Source organism: Lonchura striata, chromosome 9, assembly GCF_046129695.1.
Source record: "Lonchura striata isolate bLonStr1 chromosome 9, bLonStr1.mat, whole genome shotgun sequence".
NCBI lineage: Eukaryota > Metazoa > Chordata > Aves > Passeriformes > Estrildidae > Lonchura > Lonchura striata.
In genome coordinates this window covers 2534387-2550981 of record NC_134611.1, presented here as the reverse complement: position 1 = coordinate 2550981, position 16595 = coordinate 2534387, and the positions used below count along the sequence as shown (strand labels likewise).

General features: G+C 45.5%; 1 protein-coding gene across 1 annotated transcript in view; it reads right to left on the bottom strand.

Annotated features, from left to right (window-relative positions):
• The window catches only part of ABL2 (ABL proto-oncogene 2, non-receptor tyrosine kinase), a 44438-nt gene extending 43485 nt beyond the window's left edge, over positions 1-953 (bottom strand). The window contains exon 1 of the mRNA XM_021546008.3: positions 764-953. Coding sequence (XP_021401683.1) covers positions 764-938 — 175 coding nt within the window. The 5' untranslated portion in view covers positions 939-953. The remainder of the gene's footprint in view (positions 1-763) is intronic.
• Positions 954-16595: the final 15642 nt, after the last annotated feature.

Sequence of the window (16595 nt, the reverse complement as noted above, 5' to 3'; positions counted from 1 at the left end):
CTCCAGAGCTGATTCAGGTCTTTAGGATTTGAGATGCATCCGCTCATCTACTCTCAACATGCCTGTTAAGGCAGACAGGTTTCAGTTGATCTTACGTCCCAAAACTTGGCAGCATCTTAATATAATGCACAAATAAGTGTGTGTGTGTGTGTGTGTGTATATATATATATATAAAACATGATTACAAAGGAGATTTGAAGGTGTGTGGGTCCTTCTAAGAGAGGTTACAGAGACGTGTACATGAAACATTTCCGGTCTCAGTTTACAGCAATAAGAACAGAAGTGGACAGGCAAAAACTTCAACTGAGAATCAGATGGCAGCTATAATACCCCAGTCAAAACGAAATTGTTTACTATGTCAGGACCGACACAGTCTCACAGATCTACACCGGCAAGTCACAAACGCCTCGGCAAACAGTCGGACAAGGCACATGTTACCTTTACCTTTGTAAACAAAACCAGAGCTCGGAATCGCCGCGGTGACAGCGACCGAGCCCCGCGGGTCCCGCTCCCCAGCGGTGCCACCTCGCTCCCGCTGTGGCTGGCGGGCAGTCCGGATCCCCGTAACTCCGGGTCGGGGGCGAGAAGCTCCTCCGAAGGCGAGCATCCCCCGGGACGTGGCGGCCGGGGCAAGCATCCCCCGGGACGTGGCTGCCCCGCTCCCCCCGCCTGCCTCTCCCCTCCCCCAATAAACCCACCACAACAAAAGAGGGAGGGGAGGAAGGCCGATCGCGTCCCTTTCCCCCTCGCCCCGGCCGCTCACCGTGCTGGGTGAAGACATTGAATCCTCCCTCTGCGGAGCGCCCGGCCGCCTCTCGCCGGCGGCCCGCCGGCCTGGCCGCGCTGCTCCCCCGCAGACCCCGCGGCTGCTGCGGCGGCGGCGGCTGGTGCTGGAGCCCCGCGCCCGGCTCCCCGACGCGGCCCACCTGCTGCCCCATGGCGGGCCGCGCTCACATCCCGCCGCTGCCGCCGCTGCCGGCCCGGCAGGCGAGTCCCGCTGCTCCCGCGGCCGGTCCCGGCGGCTCCCGCGGAGCTCCGGGCTGCGGCTCACGGGCTCGCCCCCGCAGCCCCCGCCGCCATCTTAAACCACAGAGCGCCGGCGGAGCGGGACGGAGCGGCTCCCGCAGCCGCCTCCGGTCCGCCCAGGGAGGGGAGGGAGCGAGGGAGGAAAGGAGGGACGCAGGAAGGGAAGCTGGGATAGAGGGAGGGCTGTCCCCCCAGCCTAGACCGCCCTGCCGCAGCACGCAGAATCCCAGGATTGTTTGGGTTGGAAGGGACCTCTGTGGATCTCCCGCCCAAGGCAGGGTCAGCTGGAGCAGGTGACAGGAACGCGGGTTTTGAATATCTCCAGAGAGGGAGACTCCACGCCCTCCCTGGGCAGCCTGTTCCAGTGCTCTGCCACCCTCAGCATAAAGGAGTTCTTACTCATGCTGAGGTGGAATTTCTTGTGCTTTCGTTTATGGCCATTGCTTCTTCTTCTGTCTCTGGGCACCACTGAAGAGCCTGGCACCATCCTCTTGGCACTGCCACAGGCAAGGCAATCAGTGGGGACGGGCACACGAGGGAATGCACATGGACATGGGCTGAGGGACAAGAGCCCACGTGGGTGACTTGCCAGATCGCACCCCAGGAGAGGCCTCCCATCTTGACCATGAGCAGCAGCCCAGGAGAATCACAGAATCTCCTGAGCTGGAAGGGACGCATCAAATCTATCTCTCCACCCTGCACAGGACAGCCTCAAGAGCCAAACCCGAGACTGTCGTCCAAATACTTGAGCTTTGTCAAGCGATGGCTGTGGCCTCAAGGCTGGCCTGAGCAACGCTGACCCTGTAGGCTACAGCCAGGCTGGTTTGCCTACAAAGCTGAGCAGGCATGAGGATAAAGCCAGGGCCGTGTGCCCAGCTGCAGAAGGGAGCTGGGCTTGTCCTAAGCTGTGCACAAGGGGGTTGTTGTAGCCTAGTGAGGGTCAGCCTCTTCTCCCCAGCAACCAGGGAGAAGGCAAGAAGACACAGTCTTAAAGCTGTGCCAGAGGAAGTTCAGGTTGGACTTTAGGATTAATTTCTTCACAGAAAGGATGATTAGACATTGGAATGGACTGCTCAGGGAGGTGGTGGAGTCACTGTCTGGAGGTGTTCATGGAAAGACTGGATGTGGTACTCACCACTCACTGGTTGACATGGTGCTGTCAAGTCACAGGTTGAACTCGATGAGCTCAGGGTTCTTTTCCCACCTAATTGATTCTGTGATCTCTGTGGGTTACCAGGCTTCAGGTTGATTCCTTGGGCTCCTGCCAGGACCTGTTGTACTGGCCAAGTGCATAGAGGAGGAGGAAATCACTGCTGTGTGAATAACACCAGGAGTGGTTGGCAGCAGCATCTTGCTGGGTGGCTGAACATACACTCAATTCTGTAACTAATTAGTAAACCAACATCTTTCACCTTCTGTAATACTAGTATAAAGCACTCCAATCAAAGCAGAAGGCAGGAGGTTTTGTCCTGAAAGATAATGGTGCTCATCACAGTTTAGAGGACCTGAGCAGTTGGAAGTATTTCTCTCTCCATGCTAGCAACTATTTCAGCAATGTCTTAATAATGTTGCTTCATCCTGGATGAGCCACAGTGCTGCTCCCCTCAGATGCCTTTACCACTGAGAACTGATGTGACAATGACAAATTGGCTTGGTAACACTCAGAGCCAACCAGCTTCCAACCTCTGTCCTGTGGTGGGAAGGTGAGGAGACATTCCTCTCAGAGCTTTGTGAAAGCCAGCTTTCAGTGACAGGAATTCTAAGCTCATGTTCTACCTTCCCAGGGAGTTCATACTGGTGCATGTACTCAAACTGAGCCCTGCTGCAATAATAATTCTGCCTAAAATAGGGGTGGCTCATCCCACTGGACTGATGTGTACTCTGTCACAGGATGGATGGAGTAAATGGGAATGAAGAGCACATGGAGCCAGAAATGCCTTAACTCGCTAAATTAATGCACTAAGAACATTTGGGAGATGGGGAATTACAAATAGACCTCCTAATAACACATAACAAAACAGTTCTTAAAATAGTGCTGGGAACATCCAGGGTGCAGCATGGGGTACATGGTGCCAAGTCCCAGACCTTGTACGGACATTGTTATGTGCATATGAGCAAAGGGTATTCCTGCAGAATGGGCAGTCTCGGGCAGAACCAGCCCGTGGTAAACTCTTCAGTAGAGCTATTTCCTGGTCTCATTCCAGCTAGAATTTGCAGGATTTGGCATTTATAAATGGTTTGCCTTGTAAACAAAATATATGTTCTCTGGAGACTGTAGAGACAACAAACACAGAACTCCCTCGTGCCATTTGCAGTTGCCACGTAGCATAGAGCCACTCTTTAAAAATCAACAGAAATACTGTTTTTCTTTCCTAATGCTTTTTACTTGCTGATCATGAAGAACTATCTAGAGGAAGGCTATTAGTATTTTAAAAGAAGACACAAGTGTCAAGAGACTGTTATATGCAAGTGCACCAAGGAGAATTGAATTTAAGCACTGTTCTTATTCCTCAGATCTCATGATATCCCTCATTTTCTCTTCCAGCACCTTCTGCACATAGAACAGCTTGCTATGGGTTACATTAATTTCTAGCTGCAGGAAACTTGTCTGACACACAAACCCATCTTTCCTGTGGATGGGGTTAGGCAGGGGCTTTCTAAGGCCTGTTGCATGTGGAAAAGGGCAGCAGCATGGGATTTTTGCTGTTGTATAATAGGTTTTAAAGAGCAAGCTGTACCCTGTAAAAAAAGCAAACTCTAACCATTGCTTGATGTGTGCTAAACAAGCCAGATCATCACACTGTGCCCCACTTGATCCCCTCAGCAACATCATTTTTATGGTGTCATACAAACAGGGGATGCCTTGGCTGCTAACAGCTCTTCTGGTCACTGCTAAAGAGCAATGGGGATATAAGCAAGAAACTCCCCAAACTGAAAGCAACTCTGTGCTGCTGAGTTACTGATGACACTGAGCCACACCGTTCCATGTTGTTAAAATGGAGGCTAATATGTATTTACTTCTCAGAGTGTCATGGTTATTAACCATGCAAAGCCAAGAGGTAAAATCTGCACCAATGCTATCTATTTGTATTAGCTATGATATTATCAGCCTCATGAAGCATCAATAACAGGTTGTTTTTCAAGGGTAATTTCTTGTGAAGAGGTCTGGCACCATGCATTAATGAGGTATCAGTTACTGTCCTGGCGATTTTGGGTTTCCAGTCAATCTGCCATTCATGAGCTGTTCAAGTAAGGGGTAAAAAAGACCAAGGCAGCACTGAAGTTACAGTCATGTGGCTGAGAAGAAATGTGGTATTTCTGGAAACACTTCTGACTTTAAATATTAATGGTATATCCATTTCTTGAAGCTTCTTATAAGCACTGACAATGCATTTGCTCCTCATCCACAGCATGCTACAAAAATCATACTCTAAAAATTGCTGGCTGAGCAGTCTTACGTCATACTGGGCATGACAGCCTAACTGTCATCTGCCTGAAGTATCAGTTCTGTGCCAGAAGGAGCCTGTGGACAAATTGGAGACTCCTGAGCCTGACTGTTGAATTAACTGGGCAGTTTCTATTTGTAATTTAGGAAAAAATTAGCTAGAAGGATGCTGGTGATAGCTTAAAAATTAATTCTAGCAGTAATCTTTGCTCTTCCAGATCATAAACCCTCTGTACACCAAAGAGAAACAGATGTGTGTGAAATATTTGACTGGTATTTAGGATGCAGATGTATTAGTTAAGGTATTTGGTAACTGTGTAGAAGAGCAGAGGCCTGATTGAGGGATACATGTGTACAGTATGTCAAATTTTTGTACCTTCATTCAGTTCCAGAACAAGTTGTGGAGCTCAGGACAGCTGCAGCTTCCCTTGGGTGTCTGCAAGGCACCACATGGGTACTGCCCACCACATGGCCCAGGGCAGTGCTGCTCTGTGTCCATCTGCCACTCCAAGCTGCAGCCACCTGGTTTCTGGGGTTCAGCCACCATGGGGTTCTGGAGAAACGCTTCAAAACAAATAAGAAAGAATTAAGAATATGATAAAAGCTCTGTGACACAAGGTTAGTTACTCTGCCGTAAATGTTGAAAGCTTGTAAGTGCTGAACCGTATCGAAGGAGGATGTTGTTTCTTGGTGTAACCTGTTCAAACACTCACCCTTTCATCTCTGACTGACAGCTCTTAAAATGTCTGCCCAGATCTGTCCTGGCAAAATAGTTTCACTGTTGTCTTAAAAGTTATTTTGAATCACTACTATGATTTAAACTAGCATTTATGTACAGTGCATGCAGGATAGCTTGGGGTACTCTCATGCCTGTTCAGTGAGAGTCTGTGAAGATAGAAGCTTTCTGGGGAAGTAACAGATTTTGCCCAACAGTACAGAAGCATTCACATGCAGCCCTTGGCAGATGAAATTTCTTCTGTCAATAACTCTCTTCCACCCTAGATAAAAAAACCTACACATACACACTCCCACAAATGTGTATCCCATCACCCAAATCATCCTCCTCCTCTGTGGAAGGAGCCTATTGTTCTGTTTTTTCTGCTGCTTCAGCATTGTTTTCATTCAAACCACTCTTCTGATACTGCCACAAGTCTAAACATTGCTACCAGCCAGGAGAGCCAGAAAAGGAAGAGCTCCATGCATAGGGGGAAAAGGGACTGCACACATGGTGTTGTAGTGGAAAAGATGAGTCTGTACAGACAGCCAGCTCACTACAGCATCTCAGGCATCCCCATTCTTCTTTTATTTGGCCCTGTGTTTTGTGGTTAGGTATGCTGGGTAACTAAGCACCCTCACAGATCAGAACTGTGTAGCTTGTGCATGTGTCTGTCAACTGTCAACAGCAGCACATTACCCGTGCTGAGGTTTTGCAGGAGCTGTACCTATCAGGGTATAACACATAACCTCACACAGCCTCCAGCAGGGTGGAGCTAGAGGTGGGGAGAGATGGAATTAAGGAGATTGTAGGACTTCTTCAAGAATTTCTTTCCTGTCCAATATATTTTTCTTAGTACTACAGCTGCACCACCCTTCCCAAGCATCTGTTCCAGGCACCAAATGCTGTAGAAGAGTATGCTAATAAGAACATTAAGAATGTTGTTTGTTTGCCTTTTTCTGTGGAACATGTTGCCTCTACCAAACAAAAATGATGACAAGTCTCTGCATCTGCTGGGAATTGCAAATTAGTACTAAGCTTGCACAATGATCACTGATAAAGTACATTTGCTGAGGGAATATGAGGTCCCTCGACTGTGTTGGTGATGATTCAGGCTTTTAGGCATCCAGCTGCAGGTGGGTTAATAGGAATGTTTTGCCACCAGAGTTCTAGTGTTGCCTTAATTTATGTTTAGGAGCCTAATTTTTATGATTCCTAATTTAAAATCTTAGTAGCTCATTGGACGGTGAGGGTGTTGTCTCGATTTGCAGATGGAAGCTTTTCTTCCTGTGTTTTCTGTTTCCTCTGCTGAGAGGTTTGTATCCAGAGAACTGACATTTCGTTAAGTGATAGCAAATGCTTCAGAGCACAGTGCTGTACTGCAGTTCCTCCAGCAGTGACTTGGAGAGCAGCCTTGTCCCAGCATAGATTCCTCTGATGACTGCTGTGCTGGGTTTGGATTAGCATAACCTCTGTGACAGTCCAAAACAAAATAAAGATACATTAAAAACAAGATGTGAAGCTAAAATAAGATGGAATTAGAATCATAGAGGCATTTAGGCTGGAAAAGATCATTAGACTCTGGAGTCAGCAGTGCTTCCTCTCCATGTTCTTTGCTTCTTTTTTCTCCCCTAATATCTCCTTCCCCTCCATCTTCCACAGCACCTTCACTTCCCTTTCCTAAGTTATGCTGAAAACCACATCTTCAGAAGATGCCTTTGTTACAATGAATTCCAATAATGACTGCACTCCTAGTATTGTTTTCAGATGTACACACTTCTGAATATAACCTTTGATCTCATAAAGAAGCCTGAGGATACAGCTTCTTGCAGGATTGCTGCTCTGTATTACATGTTTAGGATGCTAGGGTCCAGCCTTGCTCTGGACCACTTGTGCCCTGGCCATGGATGGTGTCATGCTCTATGCAATGCTCCTAAACAGTTAAATCACTTTGAAAGTCAGAGTTTGATCTAAAATGTTGTTATTGTTTCATTCCACAAAGTCTGGAAAGATTCTTCCTTGACAGGCTTTTTTATTTGATTATGCAAGAATTGTAAGTGCTTACTTTATCTTTCAAATGACACTGTGTTCCTTCCTCGGTTATTAAATAGCTATACTTTGCAGCTTCCAACTTTAATGTTAATCCTGTAAAAAATGCTTACTAGTGTGAAACTCTCAAAAAAAAACCAAAAAGCATAATAGTAGTCACTGAAGCAGGAGAAAGCACCAGAGTTTTGTAAGATGTTTCTGTGAATGCATTTATGTGTGTGTGTGTGTGTGTGTGTACAGAATAGACTGGTACTCAAGAGAGCAGGATTTATGTTTATAATCAAATCTCACTTAAATCTAAAACTTGTTCCTTCTTTTAAACATGCAAATATTTCCATTCTCCTGGTAAATTCTGCCTCTCTGCTCATTACCAAACCTTTCAGAAAAGACATAAGCCCAAATTTTCCTCTGATCAGGCTCTTAATGTGTTCTGTGTGGTCTTTATTTAGACTGTAAACTTGCTGAAATAGGAAATGTCTTATAGAAAAACCAACTACACTGTCTCATTTCACATCCAAATTCTTCTCCCATACCAGCTGTGTGTGTTTGCCTAGCAGCAAGTCTCCTGTTAATGAATGACTTGTTCTCATTAGCTTGTCAGGCTGGATGTGTAGCTTGTAGTTCCCACTCATACAGAGCAGCACTCCTTCCCTTGTAGCTTCTGGTAAATCAAACAATGGGATACACAAAGCCTTGTGTCTCTGAGTCTGACCTTTGTACTTGAAATCATTAACTACCAGAGAATGCCAAAATAAAGTAAGTAGCTGCTGGTTAAATATATTTAACATAAGCAGAGCCTTATGGACTGCCTAGTGTGGGGATTGTCACAGGCTTTACCATGGGCTGCCACTTCTATACCTCCTTTAAAAGAGGGGGAAATGAGTTCTCTGACTGGCAGAGCCAAAGGTGTTGCTCTCAGTATATTTGTTTTGTGAAGCTGAGGTCCAGAGTAGATTCCTGACACCTTGGAGGTTTACAAAATGAGGTCTTCAGCAGCCTCATCTGACTTTGAAGCTGGCTGTGATTTCAGCAAGAGACTGGACTAGTGATTGCTGCCAACTTAAATTCTTATTCCAAATTTCCTCCACTCGGGTCATTAATTAAAACTCTGTCCTCTACCTAGGCTGAATTTTTCACAAAAGCCATTGGAACGGAATATTTCTTGAACATTCGTTTCTCCATCCAATTTGCATAAAATTGGCCAAGAAGTTCAAAAGTTACTGGGAGAAAAAAGCTGGGGCAGAGAGACAGACACACCCTTCCTCATACACACAGGACAACTGTACAAGGCTTGTTTTGTTAAGAAAACCTTTCGTCCCTTTATGTTAATGCAGAAAACTTGTCAAGTGTGCATCTAATGAGGCCTGAAGTCATGCTGCATACTCCCAGCAGCAGCCAACCTGAAATAATGCCTCCCCAGAGCCAACAGCACATCTCATGAAGCCGAGGCATTTACTGTGCAATCCAAACTATGCAGAGAAGTTGAGACATTTAGGAGCATCCCTAAAACCCAGGCATCATCTTTCTGATGGCAGAGATTGCATGGCTGTGCTCACAGGAGTGTGTTTCAGTCTGCCTGGGGCCTCACCCATCTCTGCCAGCAGACAACCAGAGAGGCTGGTACTTCTCTGTGATCCTCAACTTTCCCATAGCCGAGAGTGACAGAAAGGGGAATTTGACCTCAGCGTGCTAGAGACCGCCTGGCTGTCTGCCTTTCCCTTTTTGTCTGCTCTTTCTGAGGATGCAGTCACATTACCAAATTACCTTGAGTCATCTGTCCTGGAAGTTTTTCCCATGGGTTACTTGTGATAAAGTGTGAATGTGTTGTAGGTACACAGTTTGTGGGGCTGTGGCTGAGCCTCATCCCTAATGGGCTACAGCTGTGCTGGACAGGTGACCAACATTGAAAGTAATGAGACTTGGAGTGCCCAGGTGTACTGACCAGTCACCAAAGGGTACAGAGGGCACCCAGGTGTAATGCATGTAAGATGAAGAGTATAAAAGGTTGTACTGTAGAACAATAAAGAGCTGCAGATGCTTGAAGCCTTCTTTGGTGTTGGTTGTGCCTCCATTGTTGTCCTGACATGAATATACTAGAAGCATTTTAGTCTGTGCTGTGAGGGGAGGTACTGGTGTGGTGTGAATCCACTGTGGACCCTATGTGCTTCTGAGATGTCCATCTACCTGAGCCAACATTACACACCTCCCCAAAATCTTTTCTGCAAGGGACAGGTTCCATAGCATCAGTCCACACAGCTTACTAAGCAGCCAAGAGCCTCATTCAGCAGCCATAGCAGTAGATTATTCTATTTCCTTTTCTCCCAGATTGCAGAGAACACACCTATCTCCCTCTGCTTTCGATGGCTTTGGAAAATGTTACTTCTGTGTTCCTGGGAAAGAGCTTCAGAGCACTTCTATTTTCTGCCTCACAGGGAAGCAGAAACTGTGAAACTATCAGCATCCTCTGGTTGTATGTTCCCTGGAGCTGTTATACTGTGCAGTCTGAAATAGACATCCGGCCCCAGGGAATTGCTAATGGTGCATTCAGTCTCAGCATGGCACATGCTCATTCCTGGGGAGTTACTGAGTTAGCATTTATAGTTCTAATCTTTTCTTCTGAGTAGATGAAACCCTCTGATTTTCCCTAAGCACTGAGGTCTTGGGTGTTGGATTCTCGTCTTATGACAGCTTACTTGGAATGTCACCAGAAAGCTTTCAGCCTGGATCCTTGCTCTGAAAATCATAGACTACAGTAGCATCATGCCAGAGATTCTTCCATAACTTGGTGTCTGATCAGCAGGCAACAAGAAACTGAGGTCTTACTAGACACAGTTGCAGAATAATAAACCCAAGATTCCTGTGCTGAAGATGGGAGATTTGTACTGGGGACACTGGAAGCCTTTTGGACCTGAGGGAATAAGCTCACAAATAGAAAGCAGAGTCAGCAGCCACTAAGGAAAGCACAAGTGGAAAAACCATGGGGAGTGAGTACTGCTGGATGTTTTGATGGTGGTCCTTAGTGTGGGTCCCTACTGCAGAGAAACAGCAGTGGTAAAGGATGAAGTGAATTCACTCAAGGTTTACCTTGTTCTCTGGTTGCTTTGTCAATTTATGTTTCTCCAGCCACTTTTTGCAATGAGGGACTTTTTTTTGTGTGGGCAAGGGTTGAACTAACAGGAACACTTTTACTATATTTCACATTAACTTGCTGATGAAGACAAGACCTCTCTTGCATGACCTACATGCCTGAACTCAGAATCCCTCTCCTGGGCCTGCCATCTTCAGATTTAAATCCTTTAAACAAGCTCAAGTTTTCATCTCCTCATCCATATTTCCAAAGCTTGTAAGCCTCAAGGCACTAGGCCAACAACGGAATAGTGCTGAGCACAAAGATGTTTTTGTAACCACATCAACTCAGCCCAAGGCAGATCAACTGCAGCAAACCCTGCAGATTGCTTCACCTCCTGGTGTAGTTCCGTTAGAACCTCCCATTTCTGCCAGTCCTCAGCTGATAGCAAAAATGCCTCTTTCAGCTTTGTAACTCTTATTTTATCCATTTTCAGTGAAATACTGTTGAGAGTTGCCAGAGACTCAGCTGTGACACAGATCTATCTGAAATCAGAGGTTTGGAAATGTTCCTTCATGCTTGTCATCTCCTTCAATAAGCACTGCCTTGTACCAAGTCTGTACATTCTTTACTGCTCTATTTGTTGCTATGGCCTGTGGTGCCAAGTTTCAGTGAGATTCTTTTGGGAGACTATTCTGGATTTTCCTTCCTTCTGCTTTGTTTATGCTCCTGGCCCCTGCAGTGTTCTCCCTTACCATCACCCAACACTTCTTCCTAAGCAGGAAAGCACTGCCCTTTTCAGTCCCTCCACTTGTACACCCAGCAGCAGTCCCTCCTTGGCTTGAATCATTGCAGCAGAAAAGCAATGTATGGACTCCCCATCTAGCCAGGTGTTTCTAAAATCAGGGAGAAGCAGGAAGGAACAGATTGGACTGGCCTTGAGCAGAGAAAAGGGAGCTTTTTGGCAGGGGAGCTACAAAGGCACAGTGTTGTCAGTCCGTGTCAAACTTGGGAAAGGCACTCACAGAAGGGAGAGCAGCAGGATGTGCTGCCTCATTGCCATGGAGACAGCCAAAGAGCTGGCTGGGCAGATTTAGAAATGTGTCCTGCTTGGGACAACTTTTGGTACATGTCATCTATTTTTGCAGATATCAAAACAAGGTGGAAAAGAGGAAATGTCTGACACTGAGAGTAAAAAACCTCTTTCCTAGTTTACAGCAAAGTCAATATTTTGTGGCTTAATGGAGATAATTGTTCTCTGCTAAGAAACATATCCAGGTGTTGATGGGGATTATTTTTCCCCCTGTCCTTATACTTTTTTCATCAATCACTTTTGGCATTATGATTCTAGGTGCCATTTCAATGCTCTCGGACTTCTCCATGGTGTTCCCCATGTGACATTCCCTACTTGACATTTCTCTGCAAGGTCCCTCCTTGATGACCCCAAGGATCTCATACCCAAAAAGGCTGATCCAGTCTCACTATAGCACCTCAGTGGTTTTTGTCTCACATCTTTCCCACTTGATTACTGCAAACAACAAGTTATTTGTCCCCAGAACCTGCACTTTGCAAAGTACAGAACAGGTAGAACTGCATGATTACTTGCAAACAGCTGTCTTGGGAATCATCCTGGATCTGTCATTCCATAAGCACTGATTCTCTTCTATGTCCATCAGCAGTCAGCACATTTGTACTGTAGCAAGTAAACGGGTGACAAGGAATTGATACAAAATATTGGCATACACTGTTTTCTCCACCTCAGCAGCTGTGGGGAGAACAACAGCAAACTGGTTTGTATTTATTTACGAAAAAGAGAAAGGATGCACATGCTTATGAAAAACTGAGAGGCAGAGATTACCACAAGAGTAGTAAGCCATCATTAAATTAGGTATAAAATGTCTGACCTTCAGAAGGAAGGGTCCCAACTGTGTAACACAGCTGGCAATCTGTGGAGCCACAAGGAACACATACAGTTGCTGCTGTAGGAGTGGGAAGAAGATGCTGGCCAAGTTCAGTGCTCTGTTTCCACAAAAATATTTAGAAAGTCATTATATGCAGGAGAGTCAATACTGGTAACTTGATCTGTTTGCTCTGGAATGCATCTCTCTGAAGTCACCCTTCCAGGGTTGACTGGACATTAAAGTCCATGTATTCCTGCTGAAAGAACTTCAGAGACCATCTCATTGAGGCTGTTCAATATTTTCATGCATTTTTAATAAGCAGCAGAGTATGCTGCAGAATAAATCTGAGGTTCATTTGAGCTGGTGTCACAAGGAGAAAAATGATATTATATAATGTGGTTGGGACCCAGGTGAAGTTGTTTCGGAGCCCAAGAGAAAGAGAAAGAAAGCTGGTGTGTCAGAGAGGGTAAAGAACAGTTTCAGAGAACACAGTTCAGCTTAGTGGGGTGAGACAGTATTTATACAGGTTCAATACCTCTCATAGTTTGACGTTTAGCCAGACTAGAAGGATCACCTCCTTTTTAAACATACTGAAGAAATAACCTCCTCAACTTAAACAAATATAACCTCAGCTATTACACCATCCCAGCTGGCAAGATTCATTCTATTACCTAAAATGGTAAGGAAAGGCAAAATTAATTACTTGTAAAAAAAAAAAAACAAATGCAGGATTCCCTTTCAGCAATGGAATCACAGCAATTAAATTGGCTGTTGCACCTCTTCCTGCTTGGTCATGGCATGTTAAGTTCATCACTTGAATTTTGAGCTGGGAGATTAAGCCAGGACCTCGCTGGTTTGCAGTAGGATTTTTTTTTTTTTTTTTTTTCCCAAGGATGATTTCAGTTCAGTAGCAAAAAGCAATGTGATTCTGAGTAAGGTTACCACTGCCCTCTGCCGAGAGGGATGAGGGCATTTCTTTCTAACTCATCTGCCAGCAAAACCAGCGGCTTTGTGGCTTGCAAAGTGAGTGGAAACTGCTGCTGCTTCTGCCTTTTCTCCAAAGTTTGCTGATCTGAATCCCTCGCACCAAATATTTTGAAAACTCTATGCCTCACACAGAGTAAAAAGGAGCAAGGGTATTTATGCACAAAATCTTGACATGATGATAGCAGAAACTGTGAAAGCTTGAGCTGGAGTTTTTAAAAAACAAACTTTATGATTTATAAACACTTCAGGCATCCTCAAAAATGTGATATCTGCTGGAGCTAGTTTTTGGCTTTCCTGCCAAAATTCAGTCATGCATTATCAGATCAGGCTGAAGTCCTCCACAGGTTGTTAAACTATTTCCTTTTTAACTGTAGCACTTGCCTGAGATCTGGCTTCAGTCTTACATGCACACCATTATTTCTGGTTATGTAAAAATGGAAGCTCATTCAATGGTACATTTATAACTGGCTTTGCATTCTAAATCTGACATTGCTGTCCTTCCCTTAAAGTTTTTAAAAGGAAAACATTTAAGTGGAACAGGTAACAATGTTTTTCACCACTTGAGGGAGCTCCTTCATTTATCTATCAGGATGTTCTCATTGCCTCTGCACACTGGGAAATTCTAAACCACACTTTTAAACAGTCAATTGTAGGATCTGCTGAGATATGTAAAAGCCATTGAGGATCTCAAGTGACTGACTTTAAAGCTAAGATAGGAGTTTTAAAGGAATTAATCATCCTGGTCAATAAATGTGAGCATCAGAAAGAGCCACAGCTGCTCACTCCCTAGGCTGACTGATAGCAAAATTCTTAAAATAGAAAACAGAGTGACTCAGAATTAAAAGTAGGCAGTATTAATCACATCTATTTTACAGTAGTGCCAAAAATGACAGGAGGACCCAGGACAGAAAAAAGAGAAGGAAAGAGAATGTCCTGAGTTACAAGAGACCCTCAAACATCAAGTCAAACTCCTGGCCCTGCACAGGAGATCCCAAAAATCACACCTTGTGTCTGAGAGCGTTGTCCAAAGAAAGAAAGAAAGAATGAAAGAAAAAGAAGGGAAACAAGCAGTGCTGCTAAAGTCAAGTTGCTGCCTGGGCCTAGGAAGGTGAAAGCCAGTGGAGCTGAGGCAAGAAATTGGGGTATCTGAACCAAGGTTCCCGTCAACAGTGGGAACGACCATGCGGTGATTCAGGCAGGAGTGCTCAGGAACAGCTGTGGTTGGGCAATCATTGAGCAATGAGACCCGAGGGTTAACGTACAACACTCCAGAAAATCAGGATTACAAGCACTGTGGTGACAAGCGGAGGTAAATGATGCTGCTGATGAAACAGTGCAGCAATTTAGAGTGGGAAAGACAATAGCAGATGATGGGCGTGAGTGACAGGAAGCAGAGGAGGCAGTGCCTTCTCCCAGTTGCTTGTAAATAGTGGGAAGGAAGGTAAGGAGAGCAGCCACTTTATTTTTCTGTGAGCTGCAGGTAAACAGCCTCTAAAGAGAAAGGCAGGAAGGGCTGTGAAAAAGCTCTGCCATGGAAAAACCCAGAGACCAGGGAGGGAGATCAGTGCCTGTCACACTGTGCTGCTCTGGCTTGGGAGGTTTGCTGAGAGCTGCCAATAAAATCTGGTGACACCTCTGTACAGCCTCTTTAGGGCAAAATAAGCAAAGCAAATTTGTTCTGAAGATTAGCTGCACTTTTCTTTCTATTAAAGAAATCTCATTTTTCTACCACCCAGAGTCAGGCTTTTACTAATTGGATGAAAGAGTTTCAACAAGAAGTTGTTGAACTTTAGGATATTTTTGTACATTGTGCATTGAGTATTTTGTTGGGTTTTGATTTTTATTTTGTTTACACTTGCTTGCCCAGCCAATGCTGGTCCCACAACTTCACTGTAAATAGCTGGCACAGCATTTTTGGCATGAGGGCAGCACAGATCACATACAGCCTGACCTGAAAATATCTCTAAGCAGCACTGTGTTGAAGTCAACCTAAGAACAGGGATGAGTTTATGTGAAAATTCCTTCTGCTCTCACCCATTGCATTTCAGCAATGATAAGGCTTTTCGTTTTTTCTTTTCATTTTTACAAGTTTTCTTATTAAGCAGCATGAAAGATGAGTGATGGTGTAATAGTGTGAACACATATTGCAAAATAAATCAGTTTAGGACTTTTTCACCCAGTGGGTCTGCTCAAGAGTCCCCACAGATATTTAAAACAACTTCTGAAAGTTTCAGCAGCTACAATTTAAATGTGTGTCTGAGGTGTGTGTTAGTCAAAATAAGTTCTAGTAGCAGGTCGGACACATTTGTCAAAAGTGACAGAAATGTTTTATTACCCCATTGTAACTTTGTACCTTGTTTTGGGGTGACCTTTCAAGGTGCACCTGGGGCCATATTGTGCATAGCACAACCCTGATGTCGGTGAGGAGGAGGAGAGACCTGTACTTGCCAGTAAGAGATTAGTGGATAAATTCTCCTGGCTTTGGGAAAATGTTCCCACTTGCAGTGTGAAGCAGCACACAGGAGGTTACTAGAGTTTGTTTGCTGGTGACGTGCTCTGTGACTCACCCTCCATCACGAGCCTGTGTCTGTCTGGGGAAAGAGAGAAAGCAAGGTACAAACCCCAGCCTTTGTCCCATTTTCAGCCCTCTGGAGCAGCCTTTGTCCCAGTTTTTGTCCCTGTGGAGCACAGCTGGGACTAAAAGGGGAGGTCTTCACCCAAGCCCGTTCTCAGCTCCCCCAAACAGGAGAGCTGAGCTCCCACTGCCCAGGGCAACATTTGTGAGGGAGAACACCCCCCTAACACAAAACACCACTTCTTGGGAGATGACTCAAATAGGGGGCGCTCCATTTTTACTTCCCTGTAAAAATACCTACCCTGGCTACCATTGGGAAGAACCTCAGGGGGTAGGACACACATTTGAGCTGAGCCTGGGTGCTGGGGAAAGCACTCGTTGAGCAAACCCTGTGTTCCCACTGAAGGACGAGGACAGATAACATCACAGGGCCCTCCCAGCCCTGACTTCGGTGTCCTCCTGGCTCCTTTAAATATTATTTCCTTGCGCCGGGGGTGTGGGGAGTGGAGGGGGCCCTCAGGGCGAGGACAGGCCTTGCCCGTGGGGGCCTGAGCCCACCTGGACCTTGGACCGGGTGGGATCGACACCCTGGAACCAGAATCAGCTGGATTGAGGCCAGAAACAGAGATCTCTTTTTCTTTATTTTTTCCCTCCCTTCCTTCTCTTTTCCTCTGTAACTAATATCTTTCTCTCTCTCTTCTCTTTTCCCCTACTCCTTTATCCAAAACCCACTGCCTACTGCTTTGTCCAGAACCCACTGTTCCTACAGTAGGTCCGGTAACAGCATACCAAGTGTGTAGCTTACTGATAAAACTTTGATTGCTGGCGGC